Source organism: Arvicanthis niloticus, chromosome 1 (genome assembly GCF_011762505.2).
Source record: "Arvicanthis niloticus isolate mArvNil1 chromosome 1, mArvNil1.pat.X, whole genome shotgun sequence".
NCBI classification, from domain to species: Eukaryota; Metazoa; Chordata; class Mammalia; order Rodentia; family Muridae; genus Arvicanthis; species Arvicanthis niloticus.
Genome location: NC_047658.1, coordinates 117,202,934 through 117,216,147, shown reverse-complemented (window position 1 = coordinate 117,216,147; position 13,214 = coordinate 117,202,934). Strand labels below are relative to the sequence as shown.

At 50.6% G+C, this 13,214-nt stretch overlaps 1 protein-coding gene across 3 annotated transcripts in view; it reads right to left on the bottom strand.

Moving 5' to 3' along the window:
- Positions 1-12,690, bottom strand: part of Ahnak (AHNAK nucleoprotein) — an 86,688-nt gene extending 73,998 nt beyond the window's left edge. Inside the window, exons 1-4 of one of the 3 annotated variants that reach the window (XM_034502249.2) lie at positions 12,510-12,690; positions 1,883-1,987; positions 1,390-1,546; positions 782-969 (exon numbers count right to left, since the gene is read on the bottom strand). In XM_034502249.2, the coding sequence (XP_034358140.1) occupies positions 782-969; positions 1,390-1,546 (345 nt within the window). In that variant the 5' untranslated portion in view covers positions 1,883-1,987; positions 12,510-12,690. Of the gene's footprint in view, positions 1-781; positions 970-1,389; positions 1,547-1,882; positions 1,988-12,486 lie in introns of all 3 variants that reach the window. The other 2 variants (XM_076916950.1, XM_076916947.1) reach the window with 2 other exon arrangements.
- Positions 12,691-13,214: the final 524 nt, after the last annotated feature.

The window sequence follows — 13,214 nt, the reverse complement described above, 5'->3', positions numbered from 1 at the left end:
GAGTTGCCTGCTTCCCCAAGGTGCTCAGACCATAACGGAGGCCTAGAGAGCCTCCTCGTGCAGGACACAGGGCACTGAAGAAAGGGGTTGACAGTCATATCATAAGAGGAAAACAAGTTATTTGGGAAAAAAATCTGGTAAGCAAAAGTCATGGCAGGGTTAGGAAATAGGTAGATTCCTTAACTATGCTGCCCAGGAAGAGGCTCTACCACCCAGTGATAGTTCAAAGAAACTTGTTTCAGGGCCATCCCAGTCAGGCCCTTTATCTTTCAATTCTCAGCTCACTGGCTTGGTTGTTTAAGGAGACTCCCAGGAGCCTTTGCACACTGGAAAGCATTTGTGAACCCTGACGGCTTGGCTGTGATTGGGTAATACTTTCACTTTGAGTACACATGGTTTATTCAATAAGCAAGCCATTAGGAATAAAGAAGCACTTCCCACGAGCATTGTTCTGTTCATCTTCTCACTCATGGACTGCAGAGAGGCAGGTTGAACACCAGTGAAGTCATTTCAGAGTAAAGCAGCTAACCTTCCTCTTGGCACCTAAGCCCCCACTGCTTGAGTTGTTTCTCACACCACGGCATAGTCTTAAGAAACTGAAGGAACACTGTAATTGTAGGAACGAAATCAGCCACATACCACATATAAACAGGAAGAAACCAACGGAGAGAAGTCACAAAAGAATGCAGAAGATGAAAGAAGGAAGGCTCAGGAAGTGAGGCCGAGAAGCCATCAGGATCATGGGGGAGCTCTGAGCAAAGGTGGGTCACCAGGTACTCACCAGAACCACCTCAGAGCTACGGGAACTGAAGACTTCATGGGTCCAGGTCTGCCCAGGCTCAGGGGAACGGTCCCCTTTACGATGCAACTTCAACCCAACAGTGTGATGCCCCATGGTATTCAGCAACTGGGTCACCTCACCAGACGGTAGGTTTTCAAAGTAGATGGTGGCACCCACAATCTTGTCCCCTAAGTAAGGGAGTACAACAATCAGGTAAAGACCCACAGGTCTCAAGAAAGCACCACATAACAGCCACTAAAACTGACTTTCCTTTAGCTTCACAAATACCATGCAGACACAGTATTGCCCACTCAAGTACAGATGAGGATAAGGCCAACTTTTTTACACATAGCTGCAGAATTGGTGAGGAGCACAGAATCAGATCTGAAGATAAGGTCGGTCTCCAAGACTCCACATGACTACCTCCCCTGAGATTCACAAGCAAGACACAGAGTAGCAAGGGACAGGGTTTGGGTACTGACCTTCCTTATGTTGTTGGACCCAAGGCCTTCCACAGTCATTTGGTCATTTCTGCCTGCCCCCTATCTCCCACTCTTCCACCTCTCACCCCCCACCCCGTGCCCAGTCATTATCCAAGGGAGACTCACCCTCCTTGACCACCCCAGTGCGAGCCGCAGGGGAGTTCTGCATCACCTCCTGTACAAAGACTCCATCATCCCTCTGGGCAATGGTCAGCCCGTGGGAGCCACTGCCCTGCCAGTTAGGCAGCAGCAGCTCCCGGGTTGTCTCTTCCTCCTTCTCCATCTGGGATGAGGTGAAAACAGAGCTCTGGTCACGGGGACATGGAGGGTAGAAAGGCATGAGAGAACCAGAGATCTTTGGTGCTGTGCACATCCATGGACTAGAGCCCAAGCTCCATGCACCTGCTCCCTCAGCCCTGGCTCACCTGGGGGCTCCTGAGGGATGGATGATCTGTTCCACATTTTTCCACTGTGGAAGTTCTCATGATGCACAATAAAGAAGACAGAAAGAGAGAACCCCGCCCTTTGATCCACCCATGGCACAGGTCCAAATGCTACACCATGTGTCCATCATGCCCCATCCCATCCTCCACTCCTCTGCACCATCCCACCTACTAACCTTTGCAGGACTCGGCTCAGGAGCAAACGCCTTGCCAGGAGCCCGCCCCTCCTTCTTCTCTTTCTGTATCAGTCGCTCTCTCTTTGGGAATCTTGGTCACACAACCTAGGAAAAATTTCACCATGATATTCACCTCTCAAAACCTCAGTGAACTACCACCCAAATGACAGATGAATACTGAACCCCAGGGCTGGCCAAAATTCCGGTCCCCACTACAGTCAGTAACTACATGACTCTGAAGCCCATTGCTACAGAAAATGAGGTTAAAGGAAAGTGGACTAGGTTTCTAACAATGGCTGCATCTTCCCAGCTCCAGGACTCTTGCCAAGGACCCTTAACTTCTTTGAACCTATGTTTCTTTGTCTGTGAACATGGAAATAGTAAGAGTTCCATGCAGATTGAAGGAACTAAGACAACAGCTGGCCCACAAAGGTTCCACACAACACCAATGTTCATCAGTCTCTAGAATAACTGGTCCCACAGTTACAAGCAGAGACTGAGACTCTGAAAGGCCCATTTGCCTGGAGTGCAAACAAAGAGGGTGATGATGCAGATGTTTCTGTGGGTCTTCCTGCTATGCTACATTTAGTCTATAACTCTTCACTAATGAGAGACTATTTTCTAAGAACAGATAGTGGTGTCCACCACAGTGACAGTGACTCAGCTTACTATCTATAGCCTGGCCCCCAGGACCAAAAGGAACCCTTACCCACTGGGAGTTCCATAAGCCATGCTCCTGCTGGTGGCCTAAGCAAAGACAGTCCCATCCCCACTAGGCTCCCAGAGCCAAAAGCTCAGCCCCTAGTTAGTCAAGGCAATGTGACTGTCCACACTGGACCCTAAGATAGACACCACAGATGAAGGCATCCCTCCTTGCCACAGGATGAGCTATCAGCTGCAGAGGTGCCCTGGGAAAGCACCCAGCAGAATGGTGGATATAGCAATGAGTTACAGCCACCCACACAAAATACCACTGGCAGTCATCTAAAAGCATATCTGTGAAATTGTGTGAAGGACTCTATAAATTGTGGTGAGCCTCACCCAAAGCCCCACCCTAAAACTGTTTACATCCAGAAATTAGTCAACCAATCATAAATACATGTATACCGATCACCTCCTGTATGTCCGAGTCTATACTACATGTTGCAAAGGAAATCAGCCAGGGACAAACACAACCCAGCCCAGCACTTAATTGTACACTGCATTAGATTGTTACCTCCCAACACGCATGCATCCTCTAGACATTTATTAAATGCACTCCCTGTGCCAGATATGGAAATCTAAAAGACTTAGAGTTCGATCTCTGTAAATGATAAACAAGGGACTCTGGGTGTGACCAACTGGGCTCCACAATGTTCCAGAAGTCTTAAGAGGCATCTCGGAGAATGAAATATAAACGAGGCTTCAAGGTGCTGGAGCTAGCCTCTAGGATAGGACGGTGGCCCAGTCTCAGGCAGAAACCAACAAAAGATAAACACACACAAACCAAAACAAATAAACAAAAACAACCAACAACCTAGATCACCACACCTGTTCTCAGACTTGACAAACTCATAAACACAGTGTTTACTGTAGGCCTACTTAACAGCACAGATGCTGGCTAGAGGGTAAGGGAAGACAAGAGAGAAGCCTGCTGGTGCAGGTTTGAACTAGGGAAACACCCCCTCCCTTCCCAGCAGGCAGAAGAAACTGTTTTAAGAGGAAAGCCACACTGACTCTTCACAACTTGAAACTGGCACTGTCTGGTCTGCCCTACCCCGGACCAATACTGAGAAGCCAGACTAGAAGTCAGAATCCCAGCAGAAACAGGAAAGTAAATGTCTCAAGCTCAAACACCTAAGAACTGAAGCCACCCCTTCAAGTTTCCTAGTACCCGGCTTCCTCCTTATGCAGGGCCCCTTGCTCAGCCAAACATCCTGGTGCTGAGCCAGCAGAAGAGAAAGAAAGCCAGCTCACTCTCACCCACATGGTGGCCCCACCCTGCCTCCTTCCATGGTGAGTCACTGCAGTCTGCAGCAACAGCTCCAGACATGCACAGGGTCACGCCTAAAACCTAGTCAATGCAATGCCTCCTAGACCAGGCCCCCACGTGCCAGAGGGGCTAGGACTTCCCAGTTTCCCTTCTCTTGATTGAGCCCTAAGATAAGGGTCCTTAGATGCCAAACGCACTGAGGACTAACCTGGACTCCCTATATGCTTCACTCAGTAGGTTACTGAGAGAAGTCATTCTGAAAAGCTCTCAACCACTGCAAACAGGAACCACCAGATTCGTGCTACAAGTTGGCCCTACCCAAGTGGCTCTTGGGTACTCTGTTACTAGCCAAGAAGGACTCTCTTCTCAACATACATAGTCCTGAAAGCCATGGGATGCAGATGAGAGAGAGGAGGCCATGGTGGCAACAAGCTTTGTTTTCTACAGCTGGGTGGCAGCTCTTGGTCTGTCCTCCACTAATGGAGCCTGTAGCCAACCCAGATGTTCCTCCCTCTCCTCCCATACAGGTTAAATCAGGCCTCTAGGTAAATCAAAAAGGTCTTTGGAGGTTGGGAGAATTCTTCACAATTCAGTCACTCATCACAAGCCTTTGGGGCTTGAAAAGAGTCACATGTGAGCTGCTAACATGGTAGCCACATGTGACTATTTAAATTTAAATGAATTATCCTGGCACGGTGGTACACACCTATAGTCTCAGCACTCAAGAGAGAAAGCCAAGAGATCAAGAGTTTAAGGCTGGCCTGAGCTATAGCACAAGTTCAGTGCCAGCCTGGGCTACATGAGAACCTGTCTCCAATGCCAGCCTGGGCTACATGAGAACCTGTCTCCAAAAGCCAAAAATAAAATAATTTTAGGAAGGTAATTAAATTACTGTGCACTCTCTTGCTCGATATCTCTCTCTCTCTCTCTCTCTCTGTCTCTCTCTCTCTGTCTCTCTCTCTCTCTCACACACACACACACAAAGGGGGGAAAAGGATGAAAAATGACTCAGTGTTGAAGAGTGCTTGCTGCTCTTTCCGAGAACCTGAATTCAGCTCCCAGCAGCCAAGTCAGGTGACTCACGACCATGAATAATTCCAGCTCCAGGGAATCGCATGCCCTCTGGCTTCCATGGATACCTCCACATATGTGGCTCACATACGTGCTCACACAGGCACACATGTATATACATAAATAAGCACTCAAACTACTTTTAATTATTTTTAATTGTGTGTGTTTGTATATATGTGCATATGTGTACCTGACTGCAAGTGCCCATGGGGTCAGGAGTGTTGAATTCCCCTGGAACTGGAATTACAGGTGGTTGTTAAGAGGCCCAGCATGGAGCCGGGCGGTGGTGGCACACGCCTTTAATCCCAGCACTTGGGAGACAGAGGCAGGTGGATTTCTGAGTTCGAGGCCAGCCTGGTCTACAGAGTGAGTTCCAGGACAGCCAGGGCTACAGAGAAACCCTGTCTCGAAAAACCAAAAAAAAAAAAAAAAAAGAAAAAAAGAAAGAGGCCCAACATGGGTTCCAAACTTGGGTCCTCTGAAAGACCAGTACGCTTAACCACCAAGCCATCACTCCAGCCCTGTGGGGTCTTTTGGTCTTTAGCTTTTTGAGACAGGGATTCATATTGTCCAAGCTGACCTCAGCTTTGTAGCTGAAAACGACCTTGAACTTCTTGATCCTCATGCCTCCACCTTCCCAGTTCTGAGAGTTAAGAGGTGTTCTGCCACGCCTGGCTTAAAGTTTAAAATGTAATACCATTAGTCACATTACAGGTGCCTAACAGCCACTGCCGCATTTAGACAGCAAAATCTCCTCTACAGTAGCATCCCAGAGGACAGCACTGGCTGCTACTCACATATAGGGAAAGAAAGGTACACAGAGACTAGAATAGGGAAGTGTTAGAACCCTAGAATTCAGGTCTGCTAGCTCCAGTCCTATTGCCCAATAGAGGTGAGCATGTTATCCTTTGTGATGGGAAGAGGCAGGATTGGAGTGGAGAACCCCTAAGACAGAGGGCTGCATGGAGAACAGAGGACTGAGGTAGTGAGAATGCTGTAAGTAAAAAACAAAAAGGACTCACAGATCAGGCCAAAAGCCATAACAGAATGCCCCTTCTGCAATTCAAAATCGCACAAAAAAATATATGCAGCAAAAATATATGTGCCTGCTACCACAGGGGCTGTACTGAGCAGATCCAGAGGATTTCCAAAAGCAGAGTCCTGCCAACAGTGACCTCCAGAAGAGCATTCTCTCCCCTCTGTCCTCAGGGAACAGGTGAGAGTTCAGGGCAATTGCTGCTGTAGCAACAGACAGCATGTGTCAAGGTGACAGGATCTCTCATTCTCTTCTCTCTCTCTCTCTCTCTCTCTCTCTCTCTCTCTCTCTCTCTCTCTCTGACAAGCCTAGCCCCAGGCCTCAATGGCTGAATGGGCCAAACCTGAAGTCAAGGCCTGCACCAGAAGGGCACATGGAGTGGACCTGTGTAGCACAACCTGCACACAGAACACTCAGGGAAGAAAGAAGTACTCCACCTACATCAGGGAGGACCTTAGTAACTGAACCTTCCATCACTGCTGCACCCACATGCTCTAACTAACCAGCTGTACCACAGGACATGGAGTTTCCATCCCAGGAACATACTGACTCACAGCTAGGATTAGAGATCTCCCCTAGAAGAAAAGCCCTGACTTCTAACCAGGTGAGGGGTTGGATAGTCAGAGAAGAGAGACACACCCAGAAGGACGATAGATATACTGTCATAAACACTCCCCAAAGGGGAAGAGAGAGCTGAACACTGACCTGCCATCAATAGTTAAGAGAAGGAACTCAGACACTGAGCCAGCAACCAGGCAGTATACTCTAGCCGGTACGAGGTCCCTGACACATATACAGCAGAGGACTGCCTGATCTGGCCTCAGTGAGAGAAGACACACCTAACCCTCAAAAGACTTGAAGCCCCCAAGGAGTGAGATGTCTGGCAGGGTGAGGAATAGGGGAGGGTGGGGGCATCCTCTTGGAGACTGAAGAGGAGGAATGGGACAAGAAACTGTCAAAGGACAAGGATGGACTGGGAGAGATAATGACTGGATTATAAAAAAAAAAAAGATTAAAGATAAAAAATTTTTTTAAAAAAATGTTTACTCAGAAATAAAAGAGACAGAGAGAAGGAATTCTGTAGAACCCTGCCTGCCAGGACTGTGTCACTGATATCCCCTTCTTAGGGTCTCATCTTATGAACAAATAGTCCTACGGGGATGAATTAACATTATTTTAGAAATATGGAGACAAGCCCCAATCCAACAGTCTTCATCCAAGCAAAGAGATCAAGACACAAATATACATATAGGATGAGACACATGGGAAACCACGGAGAGAGACCCATAAGGGAAACAAACACCCAGAAGCAAGTCCGGTGCCGGAGCAGGAGAAAGTGCGCCACAGGGATGTACCCACCAGAAGAGGGAAAGAAGCCTCTCTCTGCTCTTAAGGTCCACCAGCCTCATGATGGCCCCACCTAGGCAGAGTTGTAGGCACCCCGGGCCCAGCACCTAAGGAACCTTTATTCTGAGTCTCTTTGAGGCTGTGTCCCCAGAAGCGGAATCCCAAGCTTTTCAAAAGCCCAAACGCTCCAGAAGCTAGTTCTGGATTTCTCTTGGGCTAATACATGGAAGACAAGAGACGCTTTTCTTTCTAGCACTCAACCTGAGTTGGATCAACAGAACCCACATGGTAGAAGAGAACTGACACCTGCAAGTTGTCCTCAAACATTTAACATGTGCCAAAGCATGAGGACACACACACACACGCAAAAAAAAAAAAAAAAACACATTTATAACAAAACAAGAAAAACAACAAACATTTAGCACAGACAGGCATAATGGTGCACACTTGTAATATTAACACTTAAGAAGCTGAGCCAAGAGGATCACTGCAAGTTCTAGCCCATCCTAGGCTATATAGTGAATTCAAGGATAGCCTTGACTACATGAGGTCCTGTCAAAAACAAGCAAAAAACTTTACAGGAGTGAACCTTGTGACTCATGCCACCGAGAATCCTCAGGAGGCTGAGACAAGGATAGCTAAAGTTTTAGGCAAATGTGGCTACTTAAGTAGATGCAAGATGGGTCCCTTTCCACTTATGGGAGGGAACAAGCAAAGAGAACTAAGCCAACAAGACCCAGATGACCTGAATATTGGAGGGATAGTCAGGGAAAGACACACATACATTACACACATGCAGAAGCTCACAGAGACTCTTGTCAGCCCCATCTCCCACCTTTCCAGGCTTAGGAAAAGCTTTATGGTTCACAACAGGTATCTGCCACCTGTTTACCTGGTACTCAGATCCCTGGATGTGCACTTTCCTCTGTGTCTGTACCTACATTCGAGGGTCAACCATGCTACCACAACTACCAGAAGGAAGTTTTACCAGCCTCCTTTAACATCCCCTCCCCACCCCCACCCCCCACCATGCTGGGTTTCTTACTCACTCTCAGTCATAACCAGACCCATAACTGCTTTTGACTTCCACCTCTCCTCTCTACTCTGGCCATACACACACACACACACACACACACACACACACACACACACACACACACACGCAACTCTTTAGAACAAGCTGCAAGCCCCAAAGCTCTAAATTCTCACTTCCAGCAGGAAGGGAGAGTCCCTCTCCCTCCCCTAGCTAAGGAGCTCTCTATTTCTCCTAGTGATACAGACTGAAGACAGCATTGTATTACCCAGTGGGAACTTCCCCATCAGGGCACAACACCAGGGAAAAATTGGCCTTAGACAGGACTTCTGGGATTAAGACACCAACTCTGAGGGCAGTGTCCTATGGTTGGGGAACCCGAGGGAGATGTTGTTACCTTGTGGGTTAGATTACAGTTTAGACTATACCCTGTGCCCCACCCAGCTCCCTAGTAAGTGCTGTGTGTTCGCCCCCCAGTGGTCAAGCCATGTAGCAAAAAGACTCAGAGCCAGGTCTTCAAACAGCAGCAGCAATGCTCCCTCCCACCCCCAGCCTAGCCAGGACACGTAGCCAGGATCAGCTCCAGGCACTTCCCCTTCCCCCAGAACCTCCGCTCCAGGCCCCAGGGACCAGGCAGGATGCCGCTCCCTGACAGGCCACATGCAATGCTTTGCCCAGCTCAACCTCCATCTGTGGGGACTATACTCCCAAGACTGCCCTACCCTCCTTGAGGGCCTCTTGACACAAACTTCAAGGCCTGGACCTGTACAGGACAAAGGAGCTCACTTCAGCCCATAACTGCAGTCTTTGTACACTGACACCCTACGGTAGTCAATCATTGCCTCTGCCTTCCAAGTCCTGGAAGGCTAACAGAGGTGACAGGTTTATCACAGTGTGAGGGCCCCATGAATAGCCAACAGGACAGCCTCTCACAAGCAATAACACAAACTTCACTGAAAGTGAATAACGACTCCTGTAGCTGTAACAGTGACAGACCCAAGACCAATTATTTGAGCTTTAGCCCCAGTGGAAACTGGAGCTAGGAGAGAGAAAGGGGAGCTTCATCAAAGTACACAGACATTTCCACAGGAACATTCTGTGACACCATCCCCCATTCTGACACTTTTTGGACACACTCAGACATGGATGACCAAGAAGGCTTTGGAAGCCAGCCAAATGATCCAGTGGTCAAATCAAAGAATTGCAAGTTCCTGAGAGCCTGGCTGAAACCTGAAGGGGCCCAGGTGTATTTCACATTCTAAATTGGCAGCCACCTCCCTTCCTCTAACCCAAGCGAATATAAACACGTGGTCAGGTCAGCCCAGCCCCAAGGAGAGAAACTTGGGGGCGTCCAGGCAGAGATCTCTTCAGAAGTCAGACTAGCTCTCCCAGTTGGCCTCTCTTGTCTGTCTCCAGGCAGTTCCCAAGTTCTGAAAAAGGTAGTGACCACACCCTAGTACCCAACACACTCCTCCACCCCCACAGCTTTACCCCAACCCCTCAAACCAGCTCCTCAGGCTCAGAGTGGTGTGCTCTGCCAGAACCCTACAGACAGTTCCAAGTGGAGCATAAGAGTCTAGTAGTGGAGCATAAGACCTGGTAGGGCTCTGAACCTCTAAGCAGAGCCTCTCTAGGCCTGAAGTGAGCTGGGGCCCCATAGCTCATTCCTTGTCTTTAACCAACACTAGTTTTCTTCTTCTTCCACGGAGTCCCTGGTCTACTGTCTCTCTTGTCCTTTCCTGGACTTGGAGCTGTGGAGTGCCAGGCCCAGACCTCTGCATCGCTGCTGACCTCCATGCTGTTAGCACCAGGCCTTGGATGACTCACATGCCTGTCTCTCTGACCGTCCTGGTTCTCTTCAAAATGTCCCTTTGCATAATCTCATAGAGACAAGAGCTTTAGAAAGGAGTTCAGACATCTTCCAGACGTCTTCCCTATCAGCCCCAGGCCCCTGAGGCTTTCACTAGCTCAGCTCCCATGTCCCCAGCTCCTTTTCCACACTCCCCTTGCCCCATAACTCAGCTCAAACCATGGAAGTGCCTTCTACTGCACAATCTGCACACTCTACAGACCAGATACAGACCTGCAACACACACACACACACACACCACCACCACCACCCTGTAGTTTTTCAAGTTAAGAAACGGAAGCTACTGGTTCATTCAGCTTGGGAAGAGGAAAAGAGACCCACCCTACCCCAGGGATGTCTCTAATAGGGCGGGGCCGAAGCAATTCTACTCACCTAAGCTACTCTCAGTGAGGGTAGAGACCCTAAACATTGCCCACACCACCTTCCTGTGTGCCCTCCACACTCCTAGTCACCTATGAGGACAGCAGCCATCTGAATCATTGGATCTTGTGAACCCATCCCAACATCTATTATATGTTAGGCTGCTATTAGGAGAGGGGTACAGTAAGGTGGTCCCTGCCATGGCTAAAGTTTAAGGGCAAATTGTTTCAAAACCATCTGTAGGGAGCCCAGAGGTGTTCTGGGAACAGAAATAGACCTCTGGGTCATTTTTCTCCAGGGAATTCCAAGTCACCCCCAACCTCTCCAAGGACCCCCAACTACTTCCGGAAGCTTTTCTACAAATCCCCTCCACAGAACAGGGACATTGAGAATAATACAAGTACCCGGAGCACCGCGTGTCCTCAGAGACAGCCTAGGGCCACACCCTGCCAAACCAGGGTGCCAACCCAGAAATCATGCGCACAATCTTCTGTGGTCACACTGTGCAGAAGTGACAGAGTGCGCAGGCAAGCACACACACCACACACACACACACACACACACACACACACCAGGGACCCTACGTTGTCAGGACTCCATTTGACTTGTAGGATATCCCCGGGTCCCCCCTAAGAGTCTTCTAGTGCTAATCGCCACGTACAGCTAGCCCTGCTGCCAACCCAGTGCCACCAAGGTTCTGCTCCCCCCAAAACCCGCCCTGGCACTTCAAGGGGCTCCGACCAGAGGAGGCCCAGGCTCCCACACACTGCACATCCCCTCCCTGCATGGGAAAGCCTTACATAACAACTCTCTGCACACACCCTAAGCGTGCAGCCTTTCCAACCCCTCAGTAGGATCTTGCCTCCCGCCCTCTCCACTGGCGTGCACTGCAAAAGTGGAGGGTTCCAAAGAGAGCAGTGAAGTTCTTCACCTACGCCCAGCGCTCCGGCCCCCACCGCTTACACACGGCCCCTTTCCCCCTCCCCTTTGCCCCTCACCTCCCCCCACCCCCGAATTCTGGTTTGAATTAGTCACCGGCTCCAACCACTACATTCCTCAGGCTGCTGGAATCTAGCCAGGCGCTGGGGCGGGGGCCATCCCGCCCGGACGAGTTTGGGAGTGGGGTGGGGTAGGAAGAAAGCACCGCCCCTAGAAGGAGCAAGGGAGGTTCTGGGGACTGTGTCGATTGCACAGCCCCCTCCGCGCCCACCCCAGCGCAGGAATCTCCCTAATTATGTCCCCCACCCCCTACTCCCACCCATCCCACAGGGAGGCACGCTGCAAACTTCCAGGCTCCGACGCCCTGGAGAAAGAAGGGAGTTTTCTGGAACTGGGAACACGGAGGGGCAAGACTAGGGCGGGGCAGCTGAAGGGGAGCTGTTGAAGTCGCCGCTAGGAGCCAGAAAGGGAGAGGCTGGTGGTACAGAGCAGGGTGGGGCCGAGGGGACTCCGGACGCGAAGTTCGAGATGGAGGTGTAGGGAACCGCGAAGGACAGCATAGGGGGCACGCGGTGCAGGGACGCAGGAAGGGCGATTGGAATCTTGGAAAACTCCAGTAAACATGGAATAGGAACCCAGTAGTGCTCTGAGCCACCGCCCCAAAGTGAGGGGGTGGGTCAGGGACCATCAGACCTGGAACGTCCTACAGAGCAGTTGGGACGACAATTCACCCGCGGGAAAAAAACTAAGGCGCAGCAAAGCACACTTCAAAGCGACTTTCTAACTTAGTTAAACTTGGCCCAAACTCCGGAGAAAGAGCTTTGCTCCCGAAACGTGACGCGTCGCCTGCCCCGGCGGCTGCAGGCGGCCAGGTTTGCTCCAAACTGTTGGAACCCTCGTAATGACACTACCGCAAATGCACCTCGTCCAAGTCCCTCCCTCCCCTGGTCGCCCGTACCCGAGCCCCATACCTCACCTCCCAGCGCTCCGCTTCCCTACCTGCGGGCTCAGCCCCAGGACGCAGCCATAGCCCGCGAAGGGCCCGAGGTCGCAGTGTTGTGACTGCTGGCGACGGCGAGCCCCAGTCGGGGCGGGTCTGGCAGGGCGGACAGTGCAGTCCCCGCGGCAGAGCTGCTCCAAGTGGCCGGGCCCCCGCGCGCGGAGGCGGCTCTTGTAACTCGGGCGGGTCTGCCCCGAGCTGTGGGGAGAGGGCGGGGCCGGGCGGGGCCCGAACAGGGCTGGGACCCGAGAGCGAGACCAACACTGAAGCCACCCTGGAATGGGCTGGTGAAGGGAGAACCTTGAGGGGGCTCAGGAACGAGGAGGCGTCTCCTTTTCCCCTCTCCTATCCCATCTATTGCTCTTATCCCGAGTCTGGATCTTCCCACCCCATTTTAAACAGTGTACGTGTCTTCACCGGCAAGAAATTCCTGGAAGCACGCAGGGATAGAGGCTCACCCTCACCGCTGGAATCCAGCATCAACCTATTCTGCAGAAGAGCCAAGCAGCTCAGATGATTCAACCTCGACCTCCAGCCTCCACACAGACCTTTGAGCTTTCTCTCAAGCTCAGATACATTAGTCCCAGGCCCCAGCCTCCTCTCGCATTTCCCAAGCTTCTTGCAGCCTCGCCCATTTCTCGGCTTCAGGCTCTCTTCTCCTTCTACAAAACACACTGACTCTAAGACTTAGATCCGACCCCTAG